Raw genomic sequence first — 25,567 nt, forward strand, 5'->3', positions numbered from 1 at the left:
CTGAAACTATTAGCTTCTATGTTAACATGGACACCCCACTCCACAACAAATCAGTCTGTCACCACAACCTAAATTTTATATTCGTGCTCACTGCCTTCAATAACACAACTAGTCGCCATCCAACCTAACATAGATCTCAGGATACACTGCAGACCACTCTATCATCACGACGTAAATTCTGCCTTTGAGACAAAATCTGTAATAATATTTCAGCATGGATAGTGCTTTGTATGTCAGTAAAAGAAATGGCTGTAAGTGAAACGGCCATCCACAATGTTAATGTTGACATTATCTGGCTGCAATCCTGAAACTTCATGGAATACTCTTTTGCTGGGAAAATTTCAAGAATCACACCAGAGAAATATAACAACTGAGATTTCCTAATTCAATCTGTAAACCTAAATAAAGGGTGTACAGTAACGTATGTATAGTGAAAAGCGTTATGTAACAATACACTTTGCATTAAGTAGTAAAGTAGGTATAATCAGTGAACCCGAACTCCATTGTCAAAAATTTGGATGTCATTTAGGGATATTTTGAGAGTATTTTTGTATAAGAAACTTGTGGTCTCCAGTGGCTCATAACCGAGTAATAATGTAATTATGATTTATTATGAAAATATGAGGTAATTGGATAGATTAAAAAATCTACCCACCAAGTGACAGAAGAACACAGAGGCATTGAAATTCACAAGCTTTTGGAGCCAGTGGCTGCTCCTTCTGGCAGAAGGGTTGAAGGGAAAAGAAGAGAGGTCAAGGAAAAGGATTGGTGAGGTTTAGATATTAGGGAGAGCTCAGAAAAGTCTCCCAGAATCCTGGGTCAGGGGAGACTTCCTGGATGGGATGAGAAGGAAAGACTGATTGTTGTGGACACACCAGATGGGATTTGGAAACTTAAAGGTGGAAGATAGGGTAATATGAAAGACAGAGATTACTGACAAAGCATCATGCATGAGTTAATGAGAGCAGAAAGCTACGATAGGGGTGAGGAGACATGGTAGCAGTTGTGGGTGGGGAAATATTGACGAACAGAATTGTTACTGATAAGAAATGCTGACCCTGAAGAAATTAACATAAATTAAGGTCAGGTGAGTGACACAAACCAAGGACATGTTGTAACACCAGTTCCCACTGGTGAAGTTCTGAGAGACAGGTGTCTGGGAGAAGAATCCAGATGGCATATGTGGTGAAGTAGGCACCGAGGTCATTACTGTCATGTTGTAGAGCATGCTCTGAAACAGGATTTTGTGTGTTTCTTGTATACACCCTCTGCCTATGCTCATTCATCCTCACTGATAACTTGGTGGTAGTCATGCCAATATAAAAGGCCTAATAGTGTTTAATAACAGATGGTACATGTTGTTGTTGTTGTTGTGGTCTTCAGTCCTGAGACTGGTTTGATGCTGCTCTCCATGCTACTCTATCCTGTGCAAGCTTCTTCATCTCCCAGTACCTACTGCAACCTACATCCTTCTGAATCTGCTTGGTGTATTCATCTCATGGTCTCCCTCTACGATTTTTACCCTCCATACTGCCCTCCAATACTAAATTGGTGATCCCTTGATGCCTCAGAACATGTCCTACCAACCGATCCCTTCTTCTAGTCAAGTTGTGCCACAAACTTCTCTTCTCCCCAATCCTATTCAACACCTCCTCATTAGTTATGTGATCTACCCATCTAATCTTCAGCATTCTTCTGTAGCACCACATTTCGTAAGCTTCTATTCTCTTCTTGTCTAAACTATTTATCGTCCATGTTTCACTTCCATACATGGCTACGCTCCATACAAATACTTTCAGAAACGACTTCCTAACACTTAAATCAATACTCGATGTTAACAAATTTCTCTTCTTCAGAAACGCTTTCCTTGCCATTGCCAGTCTACATTTTATATCCTCTCTACTTCGACCATCATCAGTTATTTTGCTCCCCAAATAGCAAAACTCCTTTACTACTTTAAGTGTCTCATTTCCTAATCTAATACCCTCAACATCATCCGACGTAATTCAACTACATTCCATTATCCTCGTTTTGCTTTTGTTGATGTTCATCTTATATCCTCCCTTCAAGACACTGTCCATTCCATTCAACTGCTCTTCCAAGTCCTTTGCTGTCTCTGACAGAATTACAATGTCATCGGCGAACCTCAAAGTTTTTATTTTAATACCTACTCCGAACTTTTCTTTTGTTTCCTTCACTGCCTGCTCGATATACAGATTGAATAACATCGGGGAGAGGCAACAACCCTGTCTCACTCCCTTCCCAACCACTGCTTCCCTTTCATGACTCTCAACTCTTATAACTTATGGTACATGACGTGTGTCATTTGATAGTATATGTTTTGCTAGTTACAGGGCTGGTATAGCTGGTGGTAGGAGAGTGCATAAGGCAAGTTGTACAGTGGGAATGGTCAAAGGAGTAGGAGCCATAGGGTAGGGAAATGGGTGCAGAAGGAGCATAGGATCTGACAAGCCTATTGGAGAGGTTGGGAGGGCGATCAAAAGCTATTATAGGAAAAATGTCAGACAGAATGGACTTCATTTCAGGGCATGATTTTAGGAAGTCATAGCCTTTTTGATGTAACTGATTAATACATTTGAGCCCAGGATACTCTGAGTGAAAAGAAATGTGCTCCTAAGTTGCTTTTTGGAGAGATCAGATGATTTATTCTGTTTGTTAACTCATTTACCTTTGTTCCTCTGAAAACACCTTCACAACAGTGAATGTAATAAGCAGTCACCTAAACATACAATGCAAAACACACAGTAATGCAACAGTCATCAGACATGTACAAAATTACTGACAAGTGATTGACGTCACTGAGGAAACGATTCAGTATAGTACCATTTTGCTGCTCTTTTATTGCATTCACTGAATTCTTGCTGAGGAACTTGCTAGCAGACTCTTCATTAGTAAACAGTTCCATATTGTTGTGTGCCACTGTTAATGTACAACTAACACTACCAGAAAAACAAATCTGAGACAGAATGGAACATACTGAATCCAAGCTTGATAGCAAATAATGACATGGGCATTACTGTTGTCAACAGCTTGCATCATGAGGGAATGTTTGTTTCTAAACAAGACATACACCGCGTCTTGTCAAAATTTGGCCTCTTGTGCACATTTTCAGTCCAATACAAAAATAAATGGAGGTAAGAAGGCAAAAACAAATGAAATTAATCTGCAGATCTCATATAGCAAAACACTCATAAATTTTGTTGATGGAATTAAAATTCAGTTCCACTATATATAAATTCAAGCAAGATAATATTAACAGTTTGATCCATCTACAAGTTATGCTTGTAGACTTTTATTTTGTGTTGTTCTTATTTTCTGTTCTCATTATGTGCTGTCTTGTGGACACGAAGACATAACAAAAGCTCTGGTAAAAAGTGATGTAGCTCTGTTGCTAAAGCACTGGTACTGTGTCAGCAAGGAGCAAGATTCATGTCCTCGACAGATCATTCTGTTCCTGATCTTTCTGTGATTTTTCTAAATTGCTTCAGTTGAATGTTGGGTTTTTCCTTTGAAAAGCCCAGAGATGATTTCCCTGTCCATCCATACCAAATCTGGTCTTGTGCTTCGTGTCCAATGTCATCATCAACAGCAAGTTGAAAACTAGTCTTAGTGTTACGAAATCGAAACTTGTTAAAAATTCCAGAATGAATCTTTCACTCTGCAGCAGAATGTGTTTGGTTTTTTTTTTTTTTTTTTTTTTTTTTTTTTTAGTGGTCTTACAAACTCAACTATCCAGGCATGTTCCACAACCTGTCCTCTCAGTTTAATTTCTGCTTGCTGGATGAGCTACTCACTATAGTCTCTTAAAGCAAAAACAAAGCATACTAGCAATAAGGCTTAAATTGTTAGAACATCATATGAAAGTGTTATCTAATACCTTCATTCAACAGCCATGTAATTTCTTCTTCATGCATATTTTATATGCAGATTATAATGAATGAGACAATTGTAAATGCTCACACCATATATACAGGGTGTTAAAAAAAGGTACGGCCAAACTTTCACGAAACATTCCTCACACACAAAGAAAGAAAATATGTTATGTGGACATGTGTACGGAAATGCTTACTTTCCATGTTAGAGCTCATTTTATTACTTCTCTTCAAATCACATTAATCATGGAACAGAAACACACAGCAACAGAACGTACCAGCGTGACTTCAAACACTTTGTTACAGGAAATCTTCAAAATGTCCTCCGTTAGCGAGGATACATGCATCCACCCTCCGTCGCATGGAATCCCTGATACGCTGATGCAGCCCTGGATAATGGCATATTGTATCACAGCCGTCCACAATACGAGCACAAAGAGTCTCTACATTTGGTACCGGGGTTGCGTAGACAAGAGCTTTCAAATGCCCCCAGAAATGAAAGTCAAGAGGGTTGAGGTTAGGAGAGCATGGAGGCCATGGAATTGGTCCGCCTCTACCAATCCATCGGTCACCGAATCTGTTGTCGAGAAGCGTACGAACACTTCGACTGAAATGTGCAGGAGCTCCATCGTGCATGAAGCACATGTTGTGTCGTACTTGTAAAGGCACATGTTCTAGCAGCACAGGTAGAGTATCCCGTATGAAATCACGATAACGTGCTCCATTGAGCGTAGGTGGAAGAACATGGCGCCCAATCAAGACATCACCAACAATGCCTGCCCAAACGTTCACAGAAAATCTGTGTTGATGACGTGATTGCACAATTGCGTGCAGATTCTCGTCAGCCCACACATATTGATTGTGAAAATTTACAATTTGATCATGTTGGAATGAAGCCTCATCCGTAAAGAGAACATCTGCACTGAAATGAGGATTGGCACATTGTTGGATGAACCATTCGCAGACGTGTACCCGTAGAGGCCAATCAGCTGCTGATAGTGCCTGCACACGCTGTACATGGTACGGAAACAACTGGTTCTCCCGTACAGCAGCAGCTTCTCTGACACTGACATTAGGGTTATTGACAATTGCACAAAGTCCATTGCAGGTGTCCTTGTCGTTCTAGGTCGCGAGTCATAGGCCGGAATGTTCCGTGCTCCCTAAGACGCTGATCAATTGCTTCGAGCGTCTTCCTGTCGGGACACCTTCGTTCTGTAAATCTGTCTCGATACAAACGTACGGCGCCACGGCTATTGCCCCGTGCTAATCCATACATCAAACGGGCATCTGCCAACTCCGCATTTGTAAACATTGCAGTGACTGCAAAACCACGTTAGTGATGAACACTAACCTGTTGATGCTATGTACTGATGTGCTTGATGCTAGGTACTGTAGAGCAATGAGTCGCATGTCAACACAAGCAACAAAGTCAACATTGCCTTCCTTCAATTGGGCCAACTGGCGGTGAATCGAGGAAGTACAGTACATACTGACGAAACTAAAATGAGCTCTAACATGGACATTAAGCATTTCCGGACACATGTCCATATAACATCTTTTCTTTATTTGTGTGTGAGGAATGTTTCCTGAAAGTTTGGCCGTACCTTTTTGTAACACCCTGTGTGTGTGTGTGTGTGTGTGTGTGTGTGTGTGTGTGTGTGTGTGTGTGTGTCACATTCCTATTTACTTACATTACTAACACTGAAATTACCTCTAAATGATGCCAGTGTTTTGGCAGTGATGTAGTTTGGTTTAAAAACATATCAACAGCATGAGAAAACTGAGGAACGGGTTAACTGAAGCGAAAATCTAGGTAATGGAAAGTGCAAATTGGAATATCAACAATATTATAAAAAAGATAGATTGCTACTCACCATAAATAAGCCATGCTGAGCTGCAGACAGGCATGGTTAAAAGACTGTCACATATAAGCTTTCAGCCAAATCCTCCTTCAGAAAAGAGAAATAACAGTTTTTTCATTGTGCCTGTCTGCAACTCAAGGTGTCATCTTTATGGTGAGTAGCAATCTATCCATTTCATAACACTGTTGAAATTCTAAGTAAAATTGACCTCATTTAGCACATGAATCCATAATTAATTTATTTTGTCTATGATTTCATCATTTTTGTTATTGATGTAACAGTACATTTTGAATTAAGGAATGATTCAACATGGTGTTGCATAGTGAGATTAGATACTGCAAAAATTATGTTCATCTATTCGTGAAGTATGCAGTAATGTTTGTAGTATCAAAATACCTATAAAAAAGAAATGTGGGAACATTATAAATGAATGTAACCTTAAACTGATTTTAAGATCTCTGCTGGTGAATTAAAAGTAAAAGCTAAGTTATTCAACACATTATATGTTATATGTTTGTTGGATAAAAACTTTACTTTTGTCATCACACTTGTTTTTATTTGTAATCATATTTGCTAATAAACAGAAAAAATATTAATTACTAACAGAAATTTCTCAGGTTCACTACAGCTTTTAAAAATATACTAGGCTGCCTAATAAAGCTTATTATACATGCAAAAGTCATCATGTAGCCGTCACCTGCTATGTTTTCCTCGATGGCAATTGTTCACCAGAGACTATGTTATCATCAGGAGTGCCCCAGGGAAGTGTGATAGGACCACTGTTGTTCTTTATGTACATAAATGATTTGGTGGACAGGGTGAGCAGCAATCTGCAGTTGTTTGCTGATGATGCTGTGGTGTACAGTAAGGCATCGAACTTGAGTGACTGTAGAAAGATACAAGATGACTTGTACAAAATTTCTCATTGGTGTGATGAATGGTTTCTTGTTGGTGTGATGAATGGCAGCTAGCTCTAAATGTGGAAAAATGTAAGTTAATGTGGATGAGTAGGAAGAATAAAACTGTAATGTTCAGATACAGTATTAGTAGTCTCATGCTTGACACAGTCAAGTCATTTAAATACCTGTGCCTAAAGTCGCAAAGCGATATGAAATGGAACAAGCATCTGAGAACTATGGTAGGGAAGGCGAATGGTTGACTTGGGTTTATTGGGAGAATTTTAGGAAAGTGTGATTCACCTGTAAAGGAGACTGCATATAGGATGCTAGTGTGACCTATTCTTGAGTTTTGCTCAAGTGTTTGAGATTTGTACCAGATCAGATTGAGGGTAGACATTGAAGCAATTCAGACACTAGCTGTTAGATTTCTTACCTGTAGGTTCAAACAATATATAAACGTTACGGAGGTGCTTCAGGAACTCAAATGGGAATCCCTGGAGGGAAGGTGACATTCTTTTTGAGATACGCTAATGAGGCAATTTAGCGAACCAGCATTTGAAGCTGACTGCCAAACAATTCTACTGCTGCGAGCATACACTGCATTTAAGGATCATGAAGATAAGATATGAGAAATTAGGGCTCGTATGGAGGTACATACAGTCATTTTCCCCTCACTATATTTGCAAGCCATACATACACAGTCATTTTCCCCTCACTATATTTGCAAGCCAAATGGAAAGGAAATGACTAGTAGTGATGGGGTACCCTCCATTTTGCACTGTATAATGTAATTGGATAGATAAAAAAAATCTACTCACCAAGTGGGGGCAGAACACACACATAAAAAAAAGATTATACTTGTGCAAGCTTCTGGAGCCAGTGGCTCCTTCTTCCAGTAGAAGGGTTAAAGGGGAAGGAAAGAGAGGTGAAAGAAAAGGACTGGAGATGTCTTGGAAAAGGGGTAAATTTCGGAAAAGTCACCCAGAACCATAAGTCTGGGAAGACGTACCGAATAGGATGAGAAGAAAAGAACAAGTATCTATGAAGATGTAGATTATCTTTTCTTTTATTCATTTACTATTGTCTGTTAATAAAAGGCACAAGGACTGCTTGAATTTTAGGGAAATAATATCAGATGGTTCACTCTTGAAAATTTGTATATTTGTTACACTGTGAAATTGTATTCTGTATTCAAAGGGAGACATTGGCAGTTAATTCTCTATCCATTGCCCCAGCTGGACATAGATTATGGATTGCTTCAAAGCTTTCGCTCCTTGCCAATTCCTTTCATTGCATTAAGAACATAGCACACATTACGCTAAAAGTAAAGACATTTCATATCCTTCTTAGTTTATTTGGAACCTCATAGTAAATGTCATGTAAATATTTTTATAAGCAAAATTATGAACACCAGGAAACTTGCTGTGCTTAACTAAAATATCACAAGCCACTGTGCTTATCCAAAATCTCACAGCACCAAAATAACAATGAGAAATGAGACTTCACTGACAGACAGACAGGTAAGGTCATCTATTAATACTAGAGAACACTAAGATATGTGTGGTACTTAAAAAAGATCTGCTTGGTTGGCAAAAAATGTCTGCCTGATTATCAGTATTAACAAGCAAGCTGAAGTATTGAACTGTTAACGGACTGTTTCCACAGACAACTGGAAAATGTGGGACAAGTTTTCCACTGTGTTAGCAAAGTATTGATAGAACAACTACAGAATCACAGTATTAACCACAAAGGAAAGACTTGTCTTTTTTTTCTTGTTTTTAATGTACAGGTACACACATTCACTTATTTACATATTCCTTGTATCACTTGTTTAACATCTATGAGTGACATGGTAGGTCTCAATTTATACACTATTTAACATAACTGATATTCAGACACAGTTACGTTCTGCCTTCTTACACATGAGTTTATAAAACAGTGACATATATTTAGTTTAATAGTAGAAGTAGCTCTTTGTTAAAAGAGCTTATACCAAGAGCTGCATTAAAAAAATATTCAATTGCAGTCCAGTATTTGTGCATTGAGCTGCCTGGGTAGTAGTCTGATAATTAAATATTTTACATGGAGCTCATGGTGTAGATCAATATGTCATTTAGAAAATACAACCTGTGGAGCACCAAGCAACAAGTTTTTCACAGACGTATCTCTTTGATTCTTCTGTGCTACATAAAATAAAAAAATTGAAAATAAAAATCTTTCTGTAGAACAGAGGGAGTTACAGAACAACTCTTTTCAGCTGTACATCACAATTATAATGTTACCTCAATCATTTTATATATTCACCTCACAGTGTTACTTCATGACACATTGCTACATAAAAATAAATTACGTTTCTATGTTGATTGTACCCCTCTGAGACTGGTAACAAGAATGGGTGAAATGAAGGGTTTTAAGAGCTCCAAGCTCCAGAACAAATTTATTTCATTTTTGCAGATCAGATCCTCATCAACATGTATGTCCAAGTAGTTTGTCAATTCTGCCTTAGTTATTAACACTTGGATACTACTAAATATGTTATTGTATTTTTACTCTGTGGTGCACAGAGAGAGAGAGAGAGAGAGAGAGAGAGAGAGAGAGAGAGAGAGAGAGAGAGTGTTGATAATTAAAAGAGGGGCCATATATAGACATATATAGAGAAAACCAGGCAATTCCATGAAATAAATTACTTTTGATTCTTCTGTTGCTGTATGTCTGTTAGTATTGATTATTATAATCAATTCACATAGAAAATGGATGATTCTGTTGCCTGTTAATGGAATATATGTTTCTGGAATTTAAAATAGCTCTGTCACATTTGCTGTCCTAGAATAAGAAATGTCTTAAGAGATGCATTGTTCACTAACTAGAATAGTAAAGTAAATAACAATACAAAATTAGAATTAAATAGATTGATATTATAATGAAAGAAAATGTGAGATGTGGCATATCGCATACTGAACTTCAAAACCTGGTCTTCTGCCACACAACAAGGTTTGTTTACAAACTAAAAATACTATACAGCTGACAGACAATAATAGTTTTAATATTTCCGGCATACCATTGACTTGCTGGGGCAGCATATTGAGGTCAGTATATATCAGTATTTCAGCATCTCACATCCGGAACTGTTGGGCTCACTTTCTGTAGAAGCAGCTAATGAGAATAAAAGTGTTGGAACATCACTCACATACTACAGCTTCCGTATTTTATTTTTCTTAAATTAGCTAGAGAAGTGACACAGAGCTATTTGGTGTGTCTGAAAATGTAGGTAAACACCTGTGATTTCAGGAATACACTGGTCTACAGAAAAATCCTCAAGGTCAATGTATGACTCTCAGAGCTATTGTTAGAATGCACACTCACTACAAATGCCTAGCCAGATTCCTCTCAAGTTTCTCACAGGCAAATAAGGAATTTCTGGGAACATTCCAAATTCTCCTCTCCTGCAAATTAAAATGTTAAACATTCTTTCACAATGTAATTGTTTCACATCACAGTTACTTCTCACAGTGAAAGTGTTGCGTGCGTAAAATTCTTTAATGGATGATGATGATAGCTGTTTATGTGTGAAGCATCCACAGATGAAAAAATAAATTCATGAAATATCCATTTTTAAGTTAGTTGTGTCAACACCCCTGATACTTGTGCAGATGACTGCAAATAACATTACTACAGACTTAAATGGTGATGCTCTGAAAGACAAACTGCAGCTATCCTAAGCAAGAAGACATCATTTCATTTTTTATTTCCACGTGGATCGAATCTGTACAAGTTTTTGTACAGTTTTTATGGGATAGTTCAGTACAACACACACACATGAAACACAACCACATAACAAAAGTATTTCTCCTGGCGATAATACGTGGAACTATACTGGCAGATATTTCTTATATGTCTGCTTTATTAAGTAAGCATACCACAAAAAAAAAAAAAAAAAAAAAAAAAAAAAAAAAAAAAAAAAAAAAAAATAATCACAGCTGCGTGATTGCAACAGAACACACAATATATATTAAGAAGAATCTGTGATTTTAGGAAAATTAATTTTTTTGTCAGAAATATAGCAACAGAATAAAAACAATTATTTAATAGAAGTTGTTTCACTTTGTATCATATTTTACTTTAATATTGGCTGACCTGATGTTTGCTGGGAAGTGACTTTATTTTTTCCACACATTCAACAAATTTATTTTTAGTTTTGTGGCATGTGTTACAATAAAATTGTTTTTTGATTTTAGTGTCATGGTGGTAATTATCTAGATTTCTGAGTAGAAATTAAGTGTTTAATTGTAAAATATGTCCATTCTATTATATAGATGGATGGCAGTGGTATACAGGCAAGATATGGAGGAATTGTGTCATATTTCTAATTTTTACATGAGAAAAAATTACAAGTGACTATTTACATAAAAAATTTGTCTTGGTTTCTTGTCCTATAAAATGACAAGCTGATACTGCTTGAAATTTCAACACAAAGATATTGACAGCTTGTAACATTTAGCACAAAATGTAAAAGCTATATGTTATGTTTACTGAGTATATTTCATAGGTTGTCGTAATGGGAAACTGAAGTAGGGATTAATATGGTTAAAAAAATCTTTAAAGTAAAGAGATCAATATAGAGCCAATTAGACAGGCGTACAATCTGGCACGGTGGGAGTCCTTTGGTGCCAAAGTCATGGAGAGTTAGTGAAATGGCCGGACAGAGGCCAGTGGTACAATAGTTGCGTCACAGGCATTGTGTGGAAACCTTTGTTGGCACCTTCAGGGGATACAGTTCGGCTTCCCACTAGTGGCATTGGGTCAGGGCAGCCAATCAGGAGGGGGAGGTCTCCTCCCACAACAAGTCTATAAATACAGCCCCAGCAGCTCACACGTGTGCAGTATACAACTGGCCACCCAAGTGTTCAGTCACCATGAGATACCCTCTTTCATACAGTGGTGAGTAGACAAGAACAAATATGTCACACTTCATGAAAATAATACTGTATCCAATCCTTCATTCCTACACGTAATGGAAATGGCCACAACTACTCACACAAGTGTGTCCCACAGTAGAAAAGTTGGCAGAAGTCATCTGTGGTTTTTTTATGTCCTTCATTTTTTATTTCTGTTGCAGTTGCTTTTGCTTTGAAGTTCTATCTTATTGCATTTATTTCTACTTTTTTTTTTCTTTTTACTTGACGCTAATAATGTCTGTCAGTTCTGAAGTGTCATAGATAGTATGATCCAAAATGTCAGACAGTACTAATGTGTCTTTAAATTAACTGTGTCATATTACATTGCCAACTATGTGGGTAGCATTTATACTTGCCTACTGATCTCCCTCTTTGTAATGGGTGAATACTACTTTTCTGTTTCTTAAATGTTCTCTACTGAAATATAATCTGATGTACATACAGGATTACAATCAGTGACAGTGGTGAATAGACAAGTGCAAATACGTTACACATTGTGAAAATGATACTCTATCCTATCTTTTATTCTTTCATACAATATGGAGTACCCACCACTACTCGCACAGGTGCATCCCGTAGTAGAAAAGATGGCAGAAGTCATCTGTGCTTTTAGAAGTCCTTCATTTATTACTTCTACTGCAGCTGCTCTTGCTTTGAAATTATGTTATATTATATTTGTTTCTAGTTCTTTTCTTTTCTGTAATCCCTATTGGTCCTAAAGTGTCATAAATGGCATGATTCAAAAAATTAAGCTGTGTTACATTACACTGCCAGCTACGTGGATAGCATACTCCCTCTATATAATGAGTGATCTTAACATTTCATTTTCTTAAATGAACTGTGCTGAAATATAATCTGTTGTGTATATGGGATTACCATCACTGACAGTGATAAGTAGCCAAGTACAAGTGTGGCTCCAATCACAAAAATTATACTGTATCCAATCTTGCATTTCTTCACATAATGTCTAATGGCCAACACTATATATGTATATATATATCCCATATTAGAAAAGTAGGCAGATGTCATATGGGCTTTTTGAAGTCTTTCATTCGTTATTTCTGTTATTGATGCTTTTGTGCTTTGTAGATCTGTCACTTTTTTTCTGCTACCTTTTTTCTTGATGCTAATAATGCCCATTAGCTCTGAAGTGTCACTCGTGGCATGATCCCAAATGTAAGGAAGTGGTTAAATATTTTTTAATTAGCTGTGTCACCCATTACATTGGGATCTGTGAGGATAATATTTATGCTTGAGTATTGGCATCAGTGACCATACACTGGATGAGTCTGTGTGTGTGTGTGAAGTTCCTCAGCACTCAGATGGATGATGAACTAAAATTGTCCCACCATGTGTATAAGTTAACCAAAAAACTAAATTCTTCCTGCTTCGCACTTCCAAATATTTCTTATTCTGTAGACATGCAGAAGGGAATGATAATAACTTTCACTTAGTGCATGGCTGACACTCAAACTTCTGAGGCAATACTACTAAGGTCGAACAAGTATTTATTTTACAGAAGTGTGAAGGTGAGTACCAGTTTGCTATTCCATCCCATAATTTATCAGTTTTTTTCACCGTATTTTCCACTGAGACAATTAATAGGTTTTTATATCCTGTGATCCTTTTTATCAAATCTTGATCATAATTCTGATCAAACTATGGGCATGGCTGTAACAACTAATTCATTTGTTTCCTGTAAACATCTATTTTACTAACTTTTCTTCTTCATCTGATGTTTGGACCACATTGTGCTATGGTTTCCTTTCACTTTCTTCTTTTAACAACACTATCTTATTACTTTAAGCCTCGATGTTATAAATCCTTATATATATACACACACACACACACACACACACACACACACACACACAGAGAGAGAGAGAGAGAGAGAGAGAGAGAGAGAGAGAGAGAGAGAGAGTGTGGGGGGGGGGGGGGGGGGAGAGAGAGTAATTTGTATGTACTGATGAAGTCACACGGTGAAGACTACTTTTTGTATGAGATTTATCACTATCAGCTATCCAAAACACTGAGTGAAACAACAGCCTCTATATTCTGACTGACACCAAAACTTTCATAGCTCTCCTTGTTTGTGAGAAAAAGAAATAGCTACCAATCCAGTGCCAACTTTCTCAAATAGAGGACTCTGTGTTAGGAACAGAGCAGTAGTCGTGCCTCAAAACTGTAGTACAAAGAAGACTTTCATGTAATGTGTTAAAATGAAAAGCTGTGATTAGGATGATAGATGTTATACTTTAGCTCGACCATCTTCTTTCATACCAGAAAAAAAGACTTCTCTAATTTTCACACATGAGAGTGGAAACATAACAGCACTGTACTTTCCACACATTCTAAGTATGGCTTTTTTTAAAAAAAAAAAAAAAAAAAAAAAAAAAAAAAAAAAAAAAAAAAAAAAAAAAAAAACACACAAATAGTTTTGTTTCTTGTTTAGTATATCACCAAGTGTACCATCCTTTTTAAAATTAATCCCAGTCAGTTACTTTATTACATAATTCTGTTTCCTACTCTTTAAGTTGACTCACTCATAGTGTCTCCAAAACAATAAACAATTATTATTTTATAAAAATCATATATTTTCCATTATGAACTAACTTGAGGCTCATTCTAAGACCATAATCTCTCAAATTCTCCACATTAAGATTAATACAACTGCATCTTAAGCTTTTATGTTACAGTCTATTTTAGAGTTCTTCCTTTTTCCATAGCCCACAGACATTCATGAATGAGTGCAAATCATCATCTATCCAGACATTGAGACTTTCATGTCATGTTCACTATTTAAACAGGTACAAAAGAATATAAAAAACTAGGACAAACTTCATATAACCAAGAAAAAGCTCTGCTATATTAACTCTAACTACAGTTACAATTAAAAATTGCGGAGACAAGAAGTGCAGTTGGTTCACACAGACATGGGTTGCAACAGCCATTTGGAGATGGAAAGGCTTGCACAGATGGAGAGCTGTATCAAATCAGTTTTCAGACTGAAGACCACAACAACAATAACAACACATCATTTCATTTCTAAGACAAATTCATGACATTTCCATGTTATATGCCATGGTTTAATCTTCATTTTCAATTTATCCCAGACAATGATTTCGAGTCATTTGGCACTGAATGATGAACCAATTGATCTCTTGGAATATATGCTATTTGCTGGCAATTCAGCTTTGTGTTGATCATATGAGAGGGGGTTGTGTGTTACATATTGTACCTACGGATTTGCATATTCCCAATTGTAACTTTAGTATCATCTCAATTAGCATAATGATTTGTAACATGCAGAGACAATAGTAGTCAGAATATTAAAACTAACAAGCAGTTTTCTGTGTGATGTTCTTTAATTTTGTCATAATTCTTGTTTCTCTCTTTTGATATAAAATGAGCTTCCTCAAACTAGTTTGGCTGCTCCCAGTCCACAATACAATTCCATAAAACAGAAAGGGGTACACAAATCCAATAAAAAGATAGGAAGCTATTCTTCTTAGTACATTCAAGCAAGATGTTAATTTACTACTTAAATGACCTAATTATTGATTCCACTAGAAAGTATCAATTATATATATTCTCAAAAACTTCCATGTAGAACAGGCATGTGTCGAATATCCTCATTCTCATCAGGCAGTTTACTTATGATGATACTTGGTTTAAAATAAATGAGATTGGTTTTCACTAAACTTAACTCGTAAATTTTAATAAGGTACTCAAGATGAGTTCTTGCTTTTTCAGTGAGATTCTGTACTGCAGTATTTTGGCTAACTGCAGTCTGTCCCTAGCATATTCCAGATATGTCACGAGTGTAAATGTAATAAGGTGGTGCTTGCTGTCAACAACACTTGGGAAGTCATTCACATAGCATGTAAACTAGATAGGACACAAAATGGGGCTTTGTGGCAAATCAAAATTTATATTTCTAGTATTCAATCTATTTTTTAATAACCTCTCCATTATCACCACATCTTCCAAACACTGTTGTCTACCTTCTGAGTAAGATTGTAGTAAAAGCGGTAACTTCCCAAAGGCACCATTGTTTACAAGTTTGGTAAGTCTCTGTCAGAAGCTTTTGAGAGGTCTAAAAATATTCCTGCTGTTTGGTAACACTCATTTATTTTCACTAACACACAGTGGATGAACTTCACTGTTGCAGACAGCCTTTCTTGGGACCACTTCTGAACCATGGTGAAAATCACCTATAGTGTTACTCTGCTCCTTATGATTTTTAACATGATTACTTTGCTAAGATTTAGGTTGAGGCAGTTGGTCTGTAGTTATGAGTTAGTGGTAATATACTCATTACAAACACAAATTTATTATGTAGACTAAGGTATATCTACATATATACTACGCAAGCCGCAATATGGAGTGTGGTGGAGGGTCCATCATACCAATACTACATATTGTCGGCCTTACTTGTGTATTGAGAGAGGGGAAAAATTACTGTTTGTGTACCTCTGTACGTGTCCTAATGCATCTTATTTTATTCTCATGATTCTTTCTAATGATCTGGCTAGCTATTGCATGCATTTCATCAATAGACAAGAAGTAACTTCATCCCAGCCTGCTGATCATTTATTCTTGTAGCTTTTGATTAGCTGCTGAATGATCTATACATTTTCTTCTGCTTCATGCTAATATTACTTTCAAATGGCCTGTATAAAGTATTCATTAAATTTATTGAAACTTCCTCTGCTGGACCTGGACTGAGACCCATAACCTTTTGACTTTTGAAGGTAATGTTCACTGACTGAGCTGACCATGCATAACTCATGACCTGCCCTCACAACTCCACTTCTACTTCTACATCTACATCTACAAACATACTTTGCAAGCTACCATATGGTATATTGCAGAGGGTACCCTGTGCTGCTAGTAGTTATTTCCTTTCCTGTTCCACAAGCAAATGGAGTGAGGGAAAACATGTTTTTGTACTTCTGCTAGTAATTTTCTTCTAGCTTCCAAGCTTCACAGTTATCGAGCAGAACTATAGCTTCATCACAATGAACTTTCACCCTGCACTAGAGTGTGTAGATAAAAGAGCAGTAGAAGGATATAGGCATGGTATACTCTCTCTATCAGTGATGATTCGGGTGCTAATGGGGGAATCCACTCATGTAAGTGAGTTTGGCAAATAGCACACTGACACAACCTGGTGCCTGGAAATGAGCAGCTCATAAATGGTGTACCAGCCAGTTGTTAATGTGCTATTGTCATGACAATCTCTGGAAAGAGGATGAAGGATGGAGAAACCACAAGTAGATGTCAAGCTCTGGAAAACAGTATAGGCAGTCATCTGTGGCAGATATGATGATAGAGTGCAATACTGGTCCAGGAATAATTTTTTCAGAGCACATGGTATTGAACATGGTGTGCCACAACAGATAATCTCTATATGCTCTCACACATTCACAAGAAAATCGTTAATTACGACAGGCATGGGATCATCAAGATTGGGTCACTGGAAAGTATCACCTGCTTGGATGAATCACTTTCGTTGTTACACCAGACCCATGATTGTGTCTGATTACGTCATCAACCATGAGAATGGCTCCTAATTCGTGCCCTGCATGACAGATGCAGGGTGGTCAAGGCAATATAATGCTTTTGGGGACATTCACCTGGTCTTCAATGGGACCTGTGCAATAATCAAAGGTACCGTTAAAGCTGTCGACTGCATAAAAATTACTGTGGATCACCTGCATGCTTTTGTGCTCAATGTCCCCCACAGTGGCAACGGCATCTTCTAACAGGTTAACTGTGCATGTTAAAAGACCAGAATTGTGCTACATTGGTTTGAGGAGTATACTCGTGATGTGTTGGCCACCAAATGCACCTGCTCTGAACTCGATGGAACAAATTTGGGATGCTATCAACCAACTTCATGAATGAGATTTTCCCTCTGCAGCAGAGTGAGTGCTGATATGAAACTTCCTGGCAGAATAAAACTGTGTGCCAGACCTAGACTCGAACTCAGGACCTTTGCCTTTTCACGGGCAAGTGCTCTACCAACTAAGCTACCCAAGCACGACTCACGCCCTGTCCTCACAGGTTTACTTCTGCCATACCTCATCTCCTACCTTCCAAACTTAACAGAAGCTCTCCTGTGAACCAGGAGCTTCTGTAAAGTTTGAAAGGTAGGAGATGAGGTTCTGGCAGAAGTAAACCGGTGAGGACAGGGCGTGAGTCGTGCTTGGGTAGCTCAGTTGGTAGAGCACTTGCCCGCGAAAGGTAAAGGTCCCAAGTTCGAGTCTCGGTCCAGCACACAGTTTTAATCTGCCAGGAAGTTTCAAACCAGCTTCATGTCCATAAACCACCAGTCCATAATTTATTGGAAGTAAACCAACACCCCACCCCCTCCCCTCCCCTCCCCGCTGACAAAGATCTGCCATACAAAATCACTGCATTGTGTTTCAAAGGTTAACTGAAACCCTATTACACTACAAAACTTTGAATGTTTAGTGATCTATAGCTGTAAGATATTTATTGAAGGACATTTTCTGTGCACCATTACCTGCACCTGAAATGTTCATTTGCCAAACCGGTATTCAGATATATATAACCCATTCTCATTAGCATCTGATACAGAGGAACAAATAGCTCTATGTAAATCAGTTTCTATAACATTACAACTGTGTATATGTAATAGCAAAAATATAAGTCTACTTGTATTATGTAACTCTGTAGCAATGACATGTGTCAGTTAATACGAAAGGATATGAAATCCATCCTATCACTTAGTACGCAGGTTATCATGTATGTTACTGCATTCAGATCTTAGGTAGTAACACTTCTTGATCATGTCTGACATGACACAAGGTGTAAACATGGAAGTTACAGGTCATAAGGTCTACATTACCTGTCTTTTGTTATTTCTAAGATCATATCTGTATACATATGTGATGTACATTTATAGAATATACGGAATATATATAAGAGCCAAATATATAACATGTCAGGTGTCTATAAAATAACACATGATAAATGGGATAAAATTTATGTTGGGTAAACAGGGAGAAACATCAAAACACAATTTAGACAATATATTAATCTTAGTGAAACCAAATCTTCAGTATTCAGTGCTCACTTACAGAAAGCATTCTGCCAGTGACATCAATGAAAACATACCATTCTTCATCAAGCAGAAAAACGCAGATTACTAAATATCCTACAAGAAATTAAAATGTACACACATACAACGGAACAAGCGGACAACACACTTAATGAACAGTTACAGAATATGATAAATGTACAAAAGTTCAACAGTGTTTTAACTTAACAAGTTTAGTTTGGAGTCCCTCCGTACCCTGAATGTAAAATGGTCTAATTTGACATAATATGTTGGATTATTTTGCAATTTTATACCTTCTGTGTATTCTACCTTCATATACCATTTGTCCAAAGACTGTGTTTTACATACATATCACACACATTGCCCTGTCAGTTCGTTGTTTAGACTATGTGATGATGATGATGATGATCGGTTTGAGCGGCACTCAACTGCACAGTCATCAGCGCCCATACAAAGTCCCAATTTTTACACAGTACAGTTTTTACACAGTCCAATCTAGCCATTCTCATGAATGATGATGATGATGAAATGATGAGGACAACACAAATACCCATTCCCTGGGCAGAGAAAATCTCCAACCTGGCCGGGAATCGAACTCAGCACCCCGTGATCCAGAGGCAGCAATGTTAGCCACTAGACCACGAGCTGCAAACTTGTTTAGACATGTGACAGTTATGTCAGATGTGATCAACACTTTGCCTCTGTCTAATATTTAAATGCAGTAACATACATAACAAGCTGTATGCTATGTGATAAGACAGATTTCATATCCTACTGTATTAACTGACATGCATATCATTGCTACAGAGTTGCTACTTCTACTATTATATACACAGTTGTCATGTAGTAGAAACTGATGTACACACAGTTGTTTGTTTCTCTGTATCAGATGCCACTGACTATGGGTTTTACACCTTAATACCAGTTTGGCAAATAAATATTTCAAGTGCAACGCATGGTATATAGAAATGTCCTTTAATAAATCCTATTAAGCCTGTGGTCATAATATTTTGCCTCCTCAGTATATATTCCAAGAAGAATATAAATCTAAACATAAACTAGAATGCATGTATGGAGATGCTGTGGCAAGCTGCTGCAGCCAGCAGTTTTGATTATTGCATTCCTCATTGACTCCTGGCTTTTACTTTTCAGACTGGCCCCTCTACACACCAAGTGGAGCGCTGTACAGGAGGCCCCTGTCAGTGATGATTGACCCCTTCACCATTGAGCCCCTGTCGTGGGACCGCCGTGACCCCCTGCTGGACCCATACCCCCAGATTGGTGCCAAGTACCGCAGGCCCGAGGCGTGGGAATACCCCAGGCACCGGCTGCACACCCCCCTCCTCTGGGACTACCCGGCCCTGCGCCCCCATGGACAGTCATACGGATACCTGTGGGCCAAGTCCCGGTCTTGGCTGTCTGACTGGTATAACTTCTAGAGCACTGCAGGCAAGTACCATTGCATTCATTTGACTTGATTATATCCATCTGCTCCAGATACCATCACTCTTGTGTATGATATTTATTTTTTCTGAGAGTACCATATTATAAGTTTAACATTTTCCTTCAACTAAATATTTAAAGTTAAATTTAATTGCATATGACTCTAAATAACAGGTATGTTGCAATACTTTAGAAATATTTGAGAGCAGTAAGCACAAAATATATTTGCTTATCTTTTGTATCCAGAATGAATTTTCACTCTGCAGCAACATGTGCACTGATCTGCAACTTCCTAGTAGGTTTAAACTGTGTGCAGGAGCAGGAATCAAATGAGGGCTGTTGCCTTTCAACTGAGCTACCTGAGGTCAACTAACAACTTACCCTCACAACCTTTTCTGCTGGTACTTCCTCTCTTACCTTGCAAACTTCTCAAAAGTTCTCCTGCATGTCTTGCATAACTAGCAGGTCAGGAAGAAAGGATGTAGCAGGGAAACCAGCTTAGCAACAGCATACGGCAAGTTTAGAAAGTAAGAGAAGAAGTGATGGCTGAAGTAAAGTTGTGAGGGCAATTCCTGAGTTGTGCTTGGGTAATTTATTTGGCTAAGGTATTTTTTATATTGTTGATTTATGTGAAAGTTCTTAGTAAATAGATGATTTGCAGTTTCCATTATAGTGCCAGATTCATCTAGATTTTTGTGCTGCAAATGAAAACATGATTTGTTTTTTGTTTTTTTTTTATGAATTAATTCCTTCAGTTTTATCAGATATGTTTTTTAATTATAAAATGTTAGTTTCAGCTTTGTAACTTAACATCATAATCAACTCAGTCTAACTCCAGACTTAAATTGATTCAACAGAATATATATGCTTGCCAAAAATAGTTCAGTACAATTCAAAAATATGAACTGAGTGGTTCAAAAAATTAGTCTTTTTCAAGTAATTTACATACAGTTTAAATTTTTGTATGATTATAAGATATAAATAAAACTTTTTCAAATATATACACTTCTATAAGGTGATAAAAAATTTATTGTACAACATTTTAATGGTTAATGAACACTGCCTCAGCTGTATTATTACACATTTATGATGTTACCACTGGTTTCATTTTTAGAAAATCTTCACATTGCTCAGTTATGCTAAAGTCATTACATAAATGGTCTGATTGTCATATATAATGTTAAAAATGAAATCCAGAAACAACGATCACAAACATTCTGCTGCCGCCTGGCAGAAGTATGACGAGCAGGTGTGGCATGCTGTGTACAGTATGGAACATGCCATGTCTGCCCACCATACTTGTGCCAGCCAGTCAACATAGTGTTTGTGATCACTGTTTCTCAATTTAGTCTTTAACAGTACATACAAGGATCAGACCATTTATGCCATGACTTCAGCACATCTCCGCAACCTGAAGATGTTCTAAAATCAAAGCCAGTCATAAAATCATAAAGGTGCAATAATACAGGTGATGTGGTGTTCATTAATCATTATTTAGCATCAGCTGTGGTGCTCAACATTATCATGATTATTGTATTTTAGGTTTGGATGTGACAGATATACATACACAAGTGTTATTTAAATAAGAACAACTTCAAGAAGAGAGATAAAACCCTCCAATTGAATCCAAAGTCACAAAAATTATGAAATGAAGTAATTAATATCACAATGCAATGAAGAGACCGATACCCAATAAAATTAAACCCTATACAGCCTAAAATGATTGTAAAACGTGGGACATGTCATTTATCAATATTTTTACAAACTTTGCAGCTATTAATTGACCTAAGGTTGGTAAGTTACACAACAGAGGAGTTAGCATGGGCTTTGTAAAAAAAAGTACATTTCTGTGTGGGACACGTATTCCATGGATACACGTGTATAAGTAATTAGCTTGGATGTGCGATGAGTCAATACACAGAATATAAATATCAGGTTTTGGTATTCTCTAATACTTTGTTGCCAAAATATTTATGGAATATGCCACTGTAGTGCCATACATTCATAATTTGAAATACTTTGTTATATCAAGTTTATGTTTACATATACACATTTTTCATCTTAAAGATAATTAATTGGCTGCCGTACTTTACAAGAATGCATTCAACTAAATCTGTTGGAATTCCTGTAAATCAAATCATAGTTATTTTGTTTCAGCATAGATTAACATCATTCATATATGAATTTTGTAAAATTGTATCTCATGGCTGCTAAAACTGCAGTGTTCTCTCATTCTTTCGACCACCATTACTTCATTATATTAACATATCACATAACAAACATACAGAAACTGTATGGACGTGATCTGTGAGGTGAACAAAATTGAATGAGGCAAAATTCCACGTAATGTTGACTGACTCATTGAAAAGTTGGAAAAAAATTCTGAAAAAATTGTCACCTGTAGTGTGAAATGATTTGTCCAAACCTAAGAAAATAGATTATAGTGACATTTAATGCACCTTTGAATAATGCTTAAAATCATGTATGGCAAATGAGGCATGTCAAATGTTTCATTTCTCTCTTTTAGACAAACAATTTCACAGAACAGTTCACCATCCTTTTTTCAGAAAGCACGAAATATAATATATTGAAATATTAAATTATTAAGAGTATACAGATCAAGAGAAAGAAGAAAGTTTTGGTTTATGCTATAATTTGATATTTTTTATATTTTTTCAATATGAAAGAAAGAATTGCACAATTTCTACACTGCTGTAACTTTTTGTGTGCAAAATATCTAGGTCTTGAAGAGGTGAACTTTTTGACACTTCATTTACAATAGCTAGTCGCAGCTGATCATGAAATATTTCAATTTTTTCCCATATCAATAATTACATTTTTCTTAATTACCTTTATTACTTACAAGCAATGAAATATGTTTTGCAAAACTAGAGCTCACTCTGGTCAGTTTCATACCCCATGTGTCCATTTACCTTTCTTCATTTAGTTATGAAAATCCAGACAAAAATTTTCCCTCGGATCACTAATTAAATTTTTCATTATTTCCCTGACTTTCAAGCAATTAAAACTTTTTTGGAAAAATTAGCCCACACTCTGGTCAATGTAATACTCCATTTGCCCACTTCCAAATCTTCATTTGGCTGTGAAATTTCAGACAAAAATCGATTGTGTAATTTCTAGGGAATGTCCCTTTCATCCTGGGATCTAATTGACTTGCTCTTCCTTTTTCATTTTTGCCAATCTATTTCTCCTTCCCGAGGAAGGAACTATTACTACTGAAAATTAGAATAAAGTTAAGTATTTTTATATGTACCTGAAGGTAAGTAATAGCCAGAAATTCTGTATCATAATTTTAGATTTCTCATGTAAATTTTCCTTTTGATAGTGTTACATTCTCACTCAGTTACTCTGTTATTACTATTCAGGTTTCTACTTGATGAAAAAAAAGTAGTAATTGACCTGAAGATTGGATGTTCTTATTCAACTGCTTGCTTCCAGATAATCTCTACAAGGCAGAACTTTGTCTACTTTCTTGCAGCTGCACCAGTTTCTCGAAATTTTCACTTACTCTATACAACCTTTAAACAAGTGTGGTCTTACAATACAAGTTTTGACTTTGATAAGCTGAGAAAAGACTTTACTTAAAAAGGAAACTGTTTGCATACCTGTGTGTCATGATCACACTAAGCTTGTGTTCCTACAATCCATTAATCATTTACAGTGTGTGATATGATTAATGCACGAATGAATACTGGTACATAAATGTGTTAGTTGAGATGTCATATACACTTTGTAGTAAATAGTTTAATATTTATTGAATTTTCATTCAAACACAAAAACTTCTTATGGTTATGGAGTAATAATGGCTTACAATGCCAAAAATTTAACAAATCTACAAAAAGAGATATCTATGATGAAGGCACCCACTTCTTTTGGAAGCATACAGTAATTAATCTCCTCAGAATGGAGGATATCTTCTTAGAAACATTTATCTCAGAGCACATGAATCCATCATTTATTTTTTGAAGCGAAGCAAAGTTGTTACGACAGTTGTGATTATATTTTAACTGGTGGCTCTTAATGTAATGTAACCTGAAAACTGTCCCTGATACTGGTGAGAAATGCCATCAACAAATATATTTACTGAGCTGTAAGTGTAAATATCCATGATGACTAAACAAATCTGTAGACCAGTCTCATCTTCCATTCTTCACAACAGAAGATTCGCCAATGCTAACACCATTTATGGAAAGTCATTCCATGCATCATAAAAGAATATGATAATGCCATGGTTTTTGCATTCCTATCAACACTATGAACATGCAGCTGCCATTATTAAAATTCTTTTCAGATTCTATTGCATCTATCATAGTTTTTATGTTTCTTCTCCTTTTATATTAACTTCTGGCAAATGATAAGAACTTGAGTACTCTTTTATAATGAGATAAGTCATATTAGCACATAAAAAGGTTCACAGGACAAGAAACATTATTATTATTATTATCATTATCAGTATTGAGTCTTACTGTTGACCAATAAAAAGTATCTGAATATTTTATTTATTTATTTTTTTTTTTTAATTACAGCTGAAGCTACAAACTCTGCATGGAGGAGATGAAAGAAGAAAAAGCGATGACTACAGTTAACTCTCTTCCACGCCTGATCACATCGGTAGTCTCAGTGTTTACCGCCAACTGTGATTATTTTTTAATTCTGTGTCACATACAGCCTCCTATTATTTTTTTTTCGGTTGCTTTATCCCAATAATCTATGCGAACTGATGGAAAAGTAACATCATGTCAGAAATTCAGAAACATCCATGTATATAAAATGCACTGCCTCTTCTAATATCCTTATATTTTATATTTTTCATAAAATCATGGTAAGATCAAATAAACAATCATCACAAAAAATCATTCTGTACATACCAGTCCTGAAATGGGACTGGATGATGTGCACCATAAATTACAGTCAAAACTTACATTTTACATTGACAGTAAGTAAATGTCCATAAGTTCTGTCAGGTTTCATTTTCTAATTCATTAACATATCATGCTTTCATTGTATTATTTCATTATGAAACTTCACAACTGCATACAATAAGCTGTATAACATGCATTTTTGTAAATATCTTGCATATTTATTGTATGTAATGCAAATAAAAATATTTTTCAAAATTGTTGTTCTTCATTTTATGTCCATACCATTTTCAGGCAAAACTGTAATAACAAAAAAAGGGGGGGGGGGGTTGAGAATTAGAATGGACAGCTCATCAATTACTGTATTAAAGTAGGTCATAGAGTAGATGTGAGATCTTACTGTTGCTTAGCTTGATATCCCACAAACTATGGAATACTGTCATACTGAAAGATAAACTTTGGTGTCTTTATGAAGATTTACAAAATATATTTTTCTTGACTCAGGCAAACATTATGACCTTGTTAATGGAGCTGCTCAAAAAATG

At 36.5% G+C, this 25,567-nt stretch overlaps 1 protein-coding gene across 1 annotated transcript in view; it reads left to right on the forward strand.

Annotated features, from left to right (window-relative positions):
* The window catches only part of LOC124716962, a 238,022-nt gene extending 212,742 nt beyond the window's left edge, over nucleotides 1-25,280 (forward strand). The window contains exons 6-7 of the mRNA XM_047243560.1: nucleotides 19,852-20,148; nucleotides 24,690-25,280. Of these exons, the coding sequence (XP_047099516.1) occupies nucleotides 19,852-20,138 (287 nt within the window). The 3' untranslated portion in view covers nucleotides 20,139-20,148; nucleotides 24,690-25,280. The remainder of the gene's footprint in view (nucleotides 1-19,851; nucleotides 20,149-24,689) is intronic.
* Nucleotides 25,281-25,567: the final 287 nt, after the last annotated feature.

This window comes from Schistocerca piceifrons, chromosome 9 (genome assembly GCF_021461385.2).
Source record: "Schistocerca piceifrons isolate TAMUIC-IGC-003096 chromosome 9, iqSchPice1.1, whole genome shotgun sequence".
NCBI lineage: Eukaryota > Metazoa > Arthropoda > Insecta > Orthoptera > Acrididae > Schistocerca > Schistocerca piceifrons.